Source organism: Triturus cristatus, chromosome 6 (assembly GCF_964204655.1).
Source record: "Triturus cristatus chromosome 6, aTriCri1.1, whole genome shotgun sequence".
Lineage (NCBI taxonomy): Eukaryota > Metazoa > Chordata > Amphibia > Caudata > Salamandridae > Triturus > Triturus cristatus.
In genome coordinates this window covers 216326526-216341118 of record NC_140589.1, presented here as the reverse complement: position 1 = coordinate 216341118, position 14593 = coordinate 216326526, and the positions used below count along the sequence as shown (strand labels likewise).

General features: G+C 45.0%; 1 protein-coding gene across 2 annotated transcripts in view; it reads left to right on the top strand.

The window, feature by feature from the left end:
* LOC146816669 (adhesion G protein-coupled receptor F5-like) overlaps nucleotides 1-14593 on the top strand; it is a 675219-nt gene that overhangs the window by 596016 nt on the left and 64610 nt on the right. For both annotated transcript variants that reach the window (XM_085610569.1, XM_085610570.1), the window contains exon 16: nucleotides 5929-7347. In XM_085610569.1, coding sequence (XP_085466695.1) covers nucleotides 5929-7347 — 1419 coding nt within the window. The remainder of the gene's footprint in view (nucleotides 1-5928; nucleotides 7348-14593) is intronic.

Below are 14593 nucleotides of genomic sequence, written 5' to 3'. Positions count from 1 at the left end.
ATATCATAATAGTAAACATGACATCGAGAGATGGAATACCTCGACGTAGAGATGTCTCTCAAACGTAGTGCTGAACTTTGTTGGGCAAATATCATTTAGGGTCAGATATCTTGTTACTCATTGCGGATATCTAAAATCATAAAAACCTCTAAAGGGTGTTTTCATCTCAGCAATTTTTAGATTGATGTTATGACCCCTGAATTTCAGATAGAAGCCCACGGTATACTGTCGTTTAAGCCTTGTGTGTCTGTCTTCAATTTAAAGATCCACCTTTGTTCTTTGGAGAATAAGAATTTAGAGATGTCTGTTATGTGTTGGGGAATGAAAGGGCGTTCCAACACAAGCCATCTCAACTCATCGGCCTTGTGTTTTTTGGCCAGAAAATGATCTGTCAGACAGGTGGACTGTTTCATGCAGCGGATGGTACTTTTATGCTCGCTGATGCGGAGCTTGACTTTACGTGTGGTGTACCCTATATAGTGTAAAGCACAAGGGCACGTAATTCTGTAGATCACACATTCCGAGTTACAGTTTGTGTGATTGTGTAGTATCCAGGGGCGGCCTGTCCCATGTCCACTGATGTGGTCTTGATAGTCTGAGGGCAGGCACTACACGAGCCACAAGGAAAATGGCCACAAACTGGAGGTAGCGACCACAAGGTGTTGACCCTACATGTAGGCTGTGATAGTGGTCGTGTGTGGACCAAACTGTCGCGCAAACTCGGACCCTTCTTGAATGCGAACAGAGGAGGCAAGATGTTTTCAGATGCTACATTCAATATATGCCAGTGTTTCCGTACCGTTTTCTGTATACGATTGGACAAGGTACAGAAAGTAGTGACAAAGGTAAGTTTATCACTGGGGGTCCTAGATGTGCTGACGTCCAATAAAGCATCTCGATTGTTGTTCGATGCTCGTTTCCATGCTTGTCGCACCAGGCGTTTGGGGTACTGTCGTGAGCAGAGTTGGGTTGCTAGTTCTTTAGCATGTTTGTCGAACAGCTCTCTGGTGGAACAATTCCTGCGTATGCGCAGGAACTGGCCCACGGGAAGGTTTTCCCTAAGGGCCTTAGGATGGTAACTGTCAAAGGATAAAAGAGAGTTCCTCGACATGGGTTTCTTGTATAGTTCACAATGTAATGAATTCTCATGGACAAAAATGGAGATATCCAGGAAGGCTAACCGTTGTTGGTTGAACTCAATGGTAAAGTTCAGAAAGGTATTCTGTTGATTAAGCCAGGTGTGAAAAGACAGAATCTCCTGGCTTGTGCCCCGCCACACCACTAGTATGTCGTCTATGTATCTCTTCCACAGCACCAAATGATGACGATATGGATTACTGTGGTTGAGTACAAAGTTTTGTTCAAATAGATGAACATACAGGTTGGCGAGGCTGGGCGCAAAAATACTGCCCATAGAGGTGCCAGACGTCTGGAGAAAGATCTGGTCTTCAAATCTAAAAAAATTCTCCGTCATGGCCAGTCTGGCACACTCCATAATGAAAGTGACGGGAGTCATACTGTCAAGAACACGTGCTTCCAATAATCCTCTGATGGAATCTAAGGTTTCTAGTTGTGGAATACACATGTAGAGTGACTCCACGTCAAAGCTAGCCAAAAGGTCAGTGTCGATGTTGAACTCAATGTCAGGCAAGATCCGTAAGACATCAGACGTGTCTTTGAGATAGGTCGGCATCTCGTTGACCATGGGTCGTAAAAACACGTCCACAAATTGGGACAAGGGCTCAAGTAATGAGCCAATGCCAGAGATAATGGGTCGACCAGGAGGTGGTCGTTGTGGTTTATGGATTTTAGGGAGGCAGTAGAAATAGGGCATCACAGGATTGCTGGCTACCAAAAATTTGGCCTCATGTGGCGTGATCCATCCCTCTGCCTCCCCTTCCTCGACCAAGTGTTTTATCTCTAGAGTTAGTCTAGGTGTAGGATCTACTTCTAGAACCCGATAGAATTTGGTATCTAGTAGCTGTCTGAGGCATTCGGTCCGGTAGACAGCGGTGTCTTGCAGAACCGTTGCACCACCTTTGTCCGCCGGCTTAATGATAACGGACGTATCTTTGGTCAGGTTCTGGAGTGCCAATCTATCTTTTTTGGGAAAATTACAGTAATTAGTTGGCCGTGTGTCACATAGTGACATCATGTCGTGGGTTACTGCCTTCTCAAAAGTGGAGACTTGAGAGGGGACCTGATGGAGCAGAGGTGTGAAGTTGCTTTTAGGACGTAGTCCAGTGTTCGCAATGTTAGTGTCATCACTAAGGGAAACATTCTCAGCCGACTCTTTGTTCTTAAAGAAAAAAAAAAACAAGCAGGACAGGAAATCTCAGACCAGGAGTGGCACTATTGTTGTGCGCAGATAGAAAAGGTGTCCGCTAGTAGCCGGCTGCGCATTACGCACTTTAAATATGTGCAGAGATACTATTATACGCCTGCTCGTCTGAAGCGGTTTGGGCTGCGGGCTGATGCCAGGTGCGACAGGTGCCGAGCAGACGAGGCCGACGTGCTGCATTTGGCCTGGAGTTGCCCGGCCCTTCAGGATTATTGGATGCAGGTATTTGATGCCGTTGGGAAGATGCTGGGGGACCCGCTGTCGCTGTCTCCACTGATGGGCGTACTGGGTTACACTGAGAAGCTCCCTGTGGCACATAGGAGGTTTGCCTCTATCTGTTTCCTTCTTGCCAAATGGAGGGTGGCCTGCAGGTGGGGCAGAGGGAAGGCGCCGAAATTTAAAGATTGGATGAAGACAATGATTCTTTGGCAGGACCAGCTTGCCCTGTACTCTGAAATCTTGCCATCGGCATCCCGGCCCCGGGACATATGGGGACCCTTGAAGTCCTACTTGCTGTCGAACCCGCAGCTGCCGGGCGAGCCTGCCCTCCCTTCCCCCCGCGGCTGAGACTGGGCTTTAGCAGTCGAGTCACTTAATGCGGCGATGGGGAATATTGACTTTTCTTTTTGATTACTCTCACTGTTAGGCTAGCGAGGCGGGGTTTATTTGAGTTGTTTTGTTCAGTTGTTAATGCGGCAGGCCCCTTTGGGCTATCATACTGCATATCTGGGATTACCGTGACACGGCCGGCCCTTATCGGGTTGTAGGCGAACCGCTGTGTACACTACTGCCTTTCACTTCTTATAACACGCTGCCGGCCACTTGTGTTTGCAGGCTGTAACGCCCTGAACGTCTCAGGATCGTTTAACAGACACGATAATGAGAACGCAACCACTTGTGAAGGTTTAGTTATTTTAATGAAGGCAAAAATAATACAAGGAATAAACAAAGGTTATAGTCACTGGAATCCTCCAGGCTAAGTACGTTACCAGCCCACAGCACGGATGGTCCTAACCGTCCTCTGCATATACGCCGATCCCGGCGCATGCCAACAGAGGGCAGAAATGAAATGGCCGACAATGCCAATCGGTAGGCTGTGAGGGGCACGAAGAGTGTTGGGGAGAATCGAGGAGTCAGGGAAACACCCAGCCGGGGTCTCTACCTGAAGGGAGCAGCCGCTCAACCTCTTCCTCAGACTGCACCGGGACGCGGCGTCACCTCCTGGTGAGGCGTCACCGATACCCCAATCACAAGCAAAGAAGACTGAACCGAGAGCAGCCGCTCGATCGATCCCGTGGACTTCCGAGTCTGTAACGCGGCAAACACCTCCTGGTGTGCGTTACAGCTGGCAGTCCCTGTATCTCTGGTCGGGCTGGGAGTTACGACTCCAACCAGCAAAAGTGCCACTGCGCTTTGACTCAGCCGAGTCAAAAAGCGAAGCTCAATGGTTATCCGGTAGAGCTTCCGGGTCCTTCACAGGTGACGATGGGGCAAGACACGGCCCAGGGAGTAACGACTCGACCTACCTCCGTTCTTGCCTTACTGGAGCACCACTCCGGAACACTGCTCTTCACTAAGCAGGTACGTCGGTGTAAACACAATATCCGACAGCGTTGTACCTCCCGGTTCCTCCCTTTATAGGGCGTGTTTTCCTTGAGTTATGTAACAGCTCTCCTGTTTACATAAGGGCGTGTTTTCCTTGAGTTATGTAACAGCTCTCCTGTTTACATAACCTCTCAACCGCTAAGCATCCTGGGAGATGTAGTCCGTTTTCGCTGGTTACCGTTTTCCTCCCCTCGCATGACAGGAATTCTTGACACAGGCATTATGCTGTGTATTGCTAACCTATGCTGAATAAAGGTCTTTTGAAACTAACAAAAAAGAAAAAAAATATATATATACATTTCCCTCTAAAAGCAGCCCGTCCCACTACAACTAGTCAGAGTAGTCCAGTCCACACTTTGGGGCTAGTGTACGCATAGCATTTGAAAGCCACCCTAGCAGTGCAGTATTGCATATATACAGAGTGCTTCCAAACCATGATGAGGCTCTGAAGTGGTTTTAGTAAACCACTGGTGTGCCTAGCAATGCAAGTAGTTGTACTACACCAGGGATGTGTGGTGGGGCCTGGTGGGTATTATGTGGACAGGCTACTATTAGGCCTATCATAGACAATTTCTACATCTGACTTTTTACTGCTTTGCATTTAGGGCCTTATTATGACTTTGGTGGTCTTGGAGCGGAGCCACAACGCCACCGTGCCGCCGCCCCGCTCCAAGACCACTAAAGCTATAAGAAACATCCTGCCAGATTCCAACTTTTTTATTCTCTGGCGGGCGGTTCTTCGGTGGTTCCATGGCAGTGCCTATAAAAAATGTAAGTGTCAAAGGCAGTTCCTGAAAGGCATGAACTGTCAAGTCCATACCTTGGAGGAGCTGGTGTGCATGCAACATGTGCCCCCCTGCATGGCCCTAAGGCAACAAGGAGGCCTGTAACGCCCCCTTTGTTTCATCACGCCACACTTTTCATGCCAGGCTCACCGACATGAACTCTGTGGCTATGAGCAAACTAGTAATATGATTGACTGTGCTACAGCAGCACCTCCAGCATATTACCAGCCTCACACCACTGCAAGACCACCATGGATCGAGGATGACTGACGGTAGTAGTGGTTCTGTTGCGCTCCAACCGCCATAGTCGAAATATGATGGGTAGATCTCAAGTCTGGCGGACCAGGAACCACCACCACGACTACTGCGGCTCAATGGATGTAATAAGGCCCATAGTCTTTCTTTGAGGTTTCTTCAGAGGTACACCTCATGGTAGTTCTTTTTAAGAATTATAACTTTATTATGTTGAAAAATTTTGAAGATTCTAATTTATTATTACTTTTTGCTTTCTATAATGATCAAATCTTTTACTGAACCCATGAGCTTTAAACCTGAAATCTCATCTCAAGTATGCTTGTTTATTAGCCTTGGACAAAGTCGTATGATGACTCAGACAGCTTTGAGTTTGTACATCAAACCACATACTAGTTAATTAGTGCATCACCAGGCTTGAACGTCCAGAATAAAAAGCTTAGCTAAAAGTTGGTACAGCCTAGTCTGGTGGTGCCACACATGTGACAAGGATCAACTTGGTAGATATTATGTTCAGATCATAAATAATGGTCTTTACTTATCTCTCAGTGTTGTGGGGATAAAGCTTCTCAGCTGACTTTAGTTAACCAAGACTTACTGTGAAATTGATCAGAAGTCCTTTATTCGCAGCTCTGGTGGAAGTCAAGCAAGCAGTGTTGCTGTTTTTTAAAGTCACTTCTACACCATATTGTTTCACAAAGGGGGTCTATTTTTAAACTTATCTCAATACATAAACATAATTACGTGGATCTTTCAGAGAAGGGTCACTCAAATTTCCACAGGTAAGACAATCAAATGTCACACATAAGCCCCCTGAAAGCATGGAAATGCCACCCTTAGTCAATATGAGAACTTTGCAGGTATGTCTGCAGTGGTTGCATTGGTGTTGCATGACTTTTCAGTGATTTCATGCCGTATTACTGGTTTTCTCTCTGTTTATTTCAGAATTTTCTCAATACAACAGATGTGCTTGTGAAGAAGCAAGACACTTGGGCAACTGTGACTGAAACACAGAGGATTGAGGGTGGTTCTCAACTTCTTCAGTCAATGGAGACATTTTCACAAGGGTTTCAAATAAATGACACTATCACACAAATGAGCGACACAATCATTTTTCATGGGATTGTTGCAAACAATGATACTAACGACTACTATGAGGACTTTGCTTTTGGAAACACAACAGGGAAGGTGAACATTTCCAGTGAGACTCTAGCGACTATTCGTAACTTCAGTTTACTCACTATTGCTTACTCCTCATTGAACGACATTCTGACAGTAAACCAAAGTGAGACTGTGAATGGGTTGGTTATGTCAATGGTGGTCAGTAAACAAAAGGGCACAAAATTAAGAGAGAATTTTAACATATCAATGATGTTTGAAAAAATCAACAGCTCACTATCAAATGCCTCGTGCGTCTTCTGGAAGTTCAATGACTATGGATCAGGCGAGTGGGACACAACTGGCTGCACAACCACTGAACAAGAAGATCAAGTCCTTTGTACATGTGATCATTTGACACCATTCACTATATTAATGTCATACTCCTCATCCTCGCCATCTGGAGGCAATACAATGGAGGAAGAAAAACAGAGACAGGTTGCCTTAGAGTACATCACCTACATTGGTGTGGCCATTTCCATGGGAAGCTTAGCTATTTGCCTTATAATCGAGATACTTTCTTGGAAGTCTGTGTCCAAGAATAAAACGTCATACATGCGGCATGTGTGCTTGGTGAATATCGCTGTGTCGCTTCTGATTGCTGATATTTGGTTCATCGTTGGAGCAAGCCTCACACCACAGTTATCCAATCACACTATCACCAATGCAACTTCCAAACATACTCAAGCCTGTGATGCTGCTACATTTTTCACTCACATATTCTACCTTGCTGTGTTTTTTTGGATGTTGGCCATGGGCCTTATTCTCTTTTATCGTCTGGTTTATGTTTTGCATTATATGACCACGACATTTATGCTGGCCCTAGCATTCTTCCTGGGCTATGGATGCCCCCTCATCATATCAGTTGTTACTGTAGCTGTTACAAGTCCACAGAACTATTACAGAGAAGGCAATAGCTGTTGGCTTAACATGCTGAATACCAGGGCATTCCTTGCCTTTGTCATACCCGCCTTAACCATTGTTGCTGTAAATTTTATCATACTTGGTCTAGTCATCATTACTCTTCTGAGACCTTCTGTGAGAGCTCAGCCAAGAAAGGGAGAGAAGAACACACTATTCAAGATTGCTAAAAGTGTCGCCGTCTTAACACCATTGTTAGGCCTGACCTGGGGATTTGGAATAGGAATATTGATAACAAACAACTTTACGCTCAACGTTATATTTTCTCTTCTGAATTCGCTTCAGGTTAGTATGTGATGTGCTACCAAGCCTTTAATCTTTTATGTGACGCATTGAGCATAATTTGTTTACTTCAACATTGTTTCCAAATTAGTCACACTCTTTGTGAAATGGTGATAATGGTGACTATGCACCCATTTATTCTTAGGGATCTGTAGCAGCTCTAGGCATGCTATCGCTGATGTCATCAGAAAAAACCTCGGTCCCCCTACAATCAGAACAAAACTCTTTGCAGGATTCTCAAGATCCCCAAGACTTGTGAATAATCTATCATGCCCAGTTATTATTTTTGAATTCTGTAATTTGTAATCCTGTTTCCAGTGTTGCTGGCACAGACAGAAATGTTGTAGGTACTTTGTTCAGCACAAACTCCAGCCACATGCTGCAGCTCCCAGCATCAAGTGCCTTCCAGTAGAATCCTATCGACATAACCCCAACCTAGATTTGGAACATGATTTATGTAAGGTACAATGATGCACGAGTAAGCAGGGACTCTACATCTCCTCTCCTCCAATATCATCAAAGAGCAGTACTCTACACAGAACAAAACTATGATATCTAAAAGATGAAGAAGAAACACGAAAGTATTATAAAGGAGAAGGGAAAATAAATTTGAAAAATAATTACATACTTCGGTCTATAATTGCAGAATTAGGCTTAGGGACTCTAAACCACAATATGTACTGACAGTCTTTTAGGGAGTCGACCACAAGACCAGTTTTAGGTGTACATCCTTCCGCATTCTTACAGCACCCACCACAGGGATTCAGATCAGGAAAACAGAAAATTGTAAGCATTGGTTTGCACTGCAGCTTTATGGTCAGCAATGTTTCCTTCAGGGTTTTCAGCACCTTCTATACAAGGACAAGCTTCATCTTCCAAACACCAGCACTTCAGCATGTTGGCTTTCCCAACTGGTTCATGCTGTGAATCCACTGTTGTTTGCACTAGATGAATCTGCTGATGTGCCAGACTTTGCCATCACTTAGCGTGGATGCGTTGGTTAAAGCTTTTATTTTATCCAATGGATCTCTCTGGGAAAATGATGTCTCATCATCAAATTTCTTTGCAATTTAGATGGCTCATCCTCAGTGGTCCTCTGAGGGATGTTTCATATGATTTGTCATTAGCATAAGAATTGATTTGACAGACATATCTAAGAAAGAAAGTGTACGTTTCAGAGGGTATTTGCCTTTAAGAACTTACAAAAAGATATCAGCAGTTAAATAATAGCGGATTCATAGAGATATGTCTGTATCTAATTCTATTAAATAGTGCTTGACTCTGAAAGAACAGAACTTTATGTCTGTATTTATATGTATATATGTGTCCATATATATCTCTCCATAGATACCAATATGTATCTATATATGTGTGTGTGGGGGGGGGTGAGTGTGTGTGTTTGTGTGAGTGTGAATGTTCATTGATGTTCGTTTTACATAAGCCTGGCATAAAACTGAACATCTCAGGCCCTTCTAAGAGAATCTAGCAAGGAGTATCACATTGCTGATCTTCTACTTCCAGGTAAGCAACTCCTAAACCCTGTCTACTAACATAGCTTGTGAGATACCATGTAAGAAAATACCTCTTTACATGCTTTAACGGATAACATAACAATATACCCATAAAGCCTATTGACATTAACATATATTTCATAATAAATTAGTCATGTCTACTGCTTTTGTTGTAAAATGTTATAAAAGATCAGACCTATGTCATCCAACATAAGGTTTGTGGCTGAACCACTCAGGCCTATAGACTACAGCCTTTAACAGTTTCTTGCTGGCATGATATATTGAGCATACACTTTTCCATTATCAACCATCAGGCATACAATTACTGTTGACAAAACAATTTGCAACCAGTTGCTTTACAAGGATTATCTCTTTGCAAATCTGTAGCCCCAAGGGTTTGTCATAATAGCTGGCCAACACAAAAACATTTGTCTTACCTAGTCCTTTAACATATGCATTTCACAATAAAGGAGCCAGGCCTACTGTCTTTTAATAACTTCAAATTAAACTTAGCCCTGCAGTATTAACCATAAACTTTCCCAAAGGCAGAAAGTGCAATACAAATGCTCTTTTTCAGTGGAGGTACACAACTTCTGACATCATCCACAGAACCACTCATACATGTATTTATAATGTGTGTGCATATATATATATATTTATATATAATACATGGTGGCGATCTCAGCCACCGAGAGTGCACCACCCCGCGAACCTGGGGGACGTGAGGGTTGATATATACCGATCCTCTTTCAGGAGCAACAGTGGTGGATTGAGGACTTGTGAACCGAGCAGAGGCCCATCCGAGGGCTTGCATTTTAAACCTGCAGAACATTGCGAGACATTCCTGGGACTGCAACGTCCATAATCCTGTGCACAACCTCATTCGAGTAGCCCATGCAAGGCATGCAATCATTGGTATTTAAGGAAGGGGAGGGACCAGGATATGTTTTACTGCAACGCCGGCCTCTGAGGAAGGAGCTGAAGAACTCTGAAACGCGTCAGGCTTATACGGCGAAAACAGCTGCGAAAAGGAATCTGCTTGACTCATTGTTTCGATACCCAATGACTGGCTTTTGGCTCACACTGCTTCACGAGTGCCTCTCGCCTAGGTGGGCAATTCAGGAGCATTAATATATAAATGTGTGTATATATATATATATATCACAGGAAACTCTTTCACACAAAGAGCAGAGGCCACAGCAGGGAAACTTCTGGAGGCATCTTTATTCAACGTAATGGCGAATGCATTTCGGCTTGATTAGCCTTCTTCAGCGCCAGGAATATGACAGGGAAGCCGGCCCCATCGTGGATTTAAATGTCCTGCCACATACCGATTGGTTGTAGTCCGCTCCACCCTTCAGGCAGTCCCCTCGTGCACCTGCTGACAATCATCTGATGCGAGGGAACTGCAAGTCCCAGAATGCTGTGTTTATTCCGGTAAGTTACACGGGGGTGATGACATTTCATAGCGGGTAATGGGACACCACGATGATGCTCGTGCTCGTTTCCTGTTGTTCACTAGAATTCTGGTTCCTCCTCGAGTATATATATAGTCACTGAATATTATAGTTAGGAATTAGCATTTAAAAAAACCTTAGAATTTCACTGAAGAAAACAAAGGTTACAGGGACGTTACAGTTAGGAAATGGAATTAAAAAAACGTAGAAATTCACTGAAAAATAAAAAGTTTATAGAAACGTTATAATTAGGCTCAGGTTTCACTTGTACACAACCAGAGAAATTCAGCAGCTATGGTTAGTTGAGTTAACTATAAAACGAGCACCAGTAATGCACTGCTTATGACCTCACATATTGCATCACTCATGGCATGGTCAGTGACCTAAGGCCAGGCACGTTAAGAATGTTAATGTTAAGAATGGGGAGCGGGGGGCTGTGTGGTCCAACTTCCCGGGCTGATTTCGTCCCCGGAAACCCCATCTTCCAGGACCTTGGCTTTCATTATTATGTTATAATTTTCTTTTGAACAGAGGAGGGCGCTCGACCCCCTTCTAGGGCCCAACCCCTAAGGCCCAGCATGTGGTGGGGGTGCCCTGGTCCCACCCAGGGCACCCATATTTAAAATGGTGGAGACCACAGGGTGAGCCTGAAGGCCCCCGCAGTCCATGCCGACTCTCCGCCTCCTGCAGGAACTGGCACTGCTTTGAGACTCAGGGAGATGCAGAACATGCAGCTCCCTGGATCTCAAAGTAATTTGTCTGGTTCCCTGCTTGCTTGACAGCGGGCAGGGAAACACATTTTCTTCTCACGCTTTCTGAAAGCGGAGCATTGTTTGCCATGGCTTGGTGGGAGCAAACTCCAATGTCCTGGGGGTTGCCAAACCGGGACATTGCCGGAGCCTGCCCGGGGGGTTGGCGGTCCAAGGGCCATCTAGGTCTCCACGAGGGGGGGCACATGGCCCTCTGCCTTTATTAATTAAGCCCCAAGGAGGTGGTGATTTCTGGGGCTGTGTGGGGGGCCTTAGCCCTCCCATGCATTAATCTTCCATTATTGTCCTGGGGAGGTGGCGGTCCCTGGGGCTGCAGGGGACCATGTGATCATCAGCATTTATTATATTTAGCCCCAGGAAGGTGGTGGTCCCCAGGGCTGCAGGGTAGTGCAGGCCCCCCAGCATCAGTTTTCAAATCTTTGCACCCGGGAGTTGGTTGTCCCTGGGGCACAGGGGTGCCGTATGGGCACCCTCTACATTACTATAAAAACTTGCTCCAGGGACCTGGCACACCCTGGGGCCTATATTTAACAAAGCGCAGGAGCCCATCCTTTGTTTTTTTTAAATTATTTTTTGGCCCGGGGTTCTCTGTGGGACTCCCCAAGAGGCCTAGGGGGTCATGGTGTTTTTACCTGGCTCACCCCTTGTTTTAAAAAAAAAAAATCTTGTGACTGGGTTCAGAAGAATGTGTCTGTTTTATTTTCCTGCAAATGGCATCAATACATATTTGCAGTGCTAAAATCACCCTCTTCACAGCTTTCAGGGACAGGCAGACTTGATTCAGAAAATCATTTTTTTTACCACAGTTTTGGCATTTTACTGGGATATAGCCCATTATTTCCTATTTTTTGTGTTTTCAACCTCCCTCCGGTTTGGGGTGAAAATGGGTGTGAAACCCATGGTGGAACCCAGAAAGCTATACATTTCTGAAACCGAGACAACATTCTGAATTCAACATGGGGTCATTTCTGTAGATCCTTCAAGGTTTTCCTATAGAAAGTGACAGTTGAAATTAAACAAGCATTTGCAATGCAATCGGTCTTGCCTTTGGGACCTTATATGCATTTAGCTGTGCAGCACATTAGCCTGGGTGCCAAAACATCTACTGTTTTTTAACATGGAGGGAAAGTAAGCAACAAACTGTGTGACACACCAGGTATGGGAACACATGGAGAGATACATTGCCTTTCAGCGGGAAATGGTATAGTCCAAAGCGCTGTTTTTAATATAAAATCAGGGCCTTCGGTGGTCATATCACTGAAAATACAAGATTTGAAAAAAATATTATTGTCTACGGGTGCTCTTGGAAGACAATTTCTATGGACTGGAATCTAGAGAACGCTAAAGTGATTCTGGTTTTTTACTGATCTCTGCTGGTTGTTTTCTATCAAGAAAGTTAAATAGAGGCAGTTGCCAGAAAAATTTGAAAAAGAAAGTCCTTCAACAGCAAGCAATTCTGGTATTTTACTTACCTCTGCTGGTTGTTTTCTATTAAGACAGTTAAATAGAGGCAGTTGAACAGTCCTAGGGCTGATATCCAGAGCCCACAATGTACATACACATATCAGTATATACTAAAGCAGTGGTTCCCAAACTCTTGACTCCTGAGGACCCCCACTGAATCACTACTGGAGTCCGGGGTCCCCCAAGCAATTTCTACAATTTCGGGGGCCGATTTCGGGGGGGGGGCTGAATCTTTAAGCAATAGGCAGAGTGGAGCTGCAGGGGCTCTTAGAAGGGGTGAAACAACAGTAAGGCCTCATTAACGTGCAAATGGTCTTTAAAAGACCTGTGAAGTACTCAGGGGCGGCTGTGTGTGTGTGCCTGGGGTGCCACACAGGTGGGGGAGGGGGCGTTTTTGTATATGCACTGCCAGCAACCTGCCAGGCCAGTGAGTGCAGAACACTTGCATCACCCTCTCTCTGCCTGCCATTGCGCTCCACAGGGCCGGCTTTAGTGCTGGTGGCGCCCTGTGCGACAATGTTTGTTGGCGCCCCCCCAATGACCACCTCCACCGAGGAGTCTCTCACTAGCACCCTTTAACAGTGACGAAGTCTCCATAACCACACTCTCTCAGATGCATTGAATTAGTTATATAGCGCCACTCATACCAGTGCAGGGTGTCCGGGCACTTTACATCACACACACATTACACAGAGACAATCAATCATACGTGTGTAAATCAGTGTATAGGAAATGTTACATAAGCCAAAAGACTAACAAGTGTAGGAGTCACATGTCATCCATACTGGTAGGCAGTATAGTTTAAGAGTGCTTGGTGTGGAGAAGCACAAACTCAGAGTCGAAAAAGAAACAGCATAGTTGGGAGTTCTCTTTAATAATAAGAATCAATTTCTAGCCAAATTAATCCTTTTTGCAACATTAATCAATGTTCTAATAATGTATTCTTTGCAGTGTGTATGCAGTTCTGGGATGAAAGTTAATAGCTCACTATAGTGTATTAGGACTTTAAGTTATACATTGCAAGTAACAAAAGGAGGTTTCTTTTGAAAGCAGTAACCTGCTGATCTGTACATCATTCGCACTCTGTAATCACTTGGTACACGTTCTTTGCAGCAGGCATATTAACCCTCTGCACTAACTTCACATAAGTCAAAACCTCAACTATGCAAAATGCTGATCTCTCTCGGACGATAATTAATCACAGGAGTTATTGTGACATTTATGTGAGGCCTGGTAATTGCCGGAAAGAAACGCTGCAGCAGGTGCTTCAAAAGCGTAATAAAAGTTCAAGCACGGCGCCCCCAGGAAGCCAGCACCCGGTGCGGTGGCAACGGTCGCAACGCCCTAAAGCCGGCCTTGGCGCTCCATGCTTCTGAAAGGTAAGAAAAACACGTGCATTTGCGTTTTAAATGTCCGATCCTGCAGCAGCACACTTCCAGGGCCCATACATGGCAGTAACCCGATTCAAGGCCCCATTCTCCCGATTTTTTTTACAGAATCTCCCACTTTGCTCTCCTGAAATGTAGGCATGTATGGGTAAGTACACCCGGCCTCAATAAACACAGCGTCCTAATTCCCCTGGCCTTGCCCACTAGCTGTAAATTGTAAATTAATTAAAAATAAACACTCACGTGCTCCTCAAGTGGTCCGAGGTGCCGGAATGCTGGTGTTCTTAGCCGAAAGCGGGCGTTGGGCGGCAAAATGCTCCTGGGCTGGCCGCAAACGCGAGGGAAGACACACTGCCGTGCGAGCGTGCGCGCCTATAAAATAATAAGCCAATAACCCTTCAGCTTCCACCCTAAAGCTGAAATGGTGATTGGCCCGATTCTTTTTGGTCCTGCCGCCCCTGCGCTGTCATTCAGTGCTTGTAGCCGTAGTAGCGCATGGGCGCTTCAATATTTAATACGATCCAGTCCGCGGACCCCCTGGGAATGTGTCACGGACCCCTGGGGGTCCGCGGCCCACAGTTTGGGAAACGCTGTACTAAAGTATATAAGTGTATACTAAAGTAAATACAAGAGGTCTTGAATATTGTTATTGAGTTAAT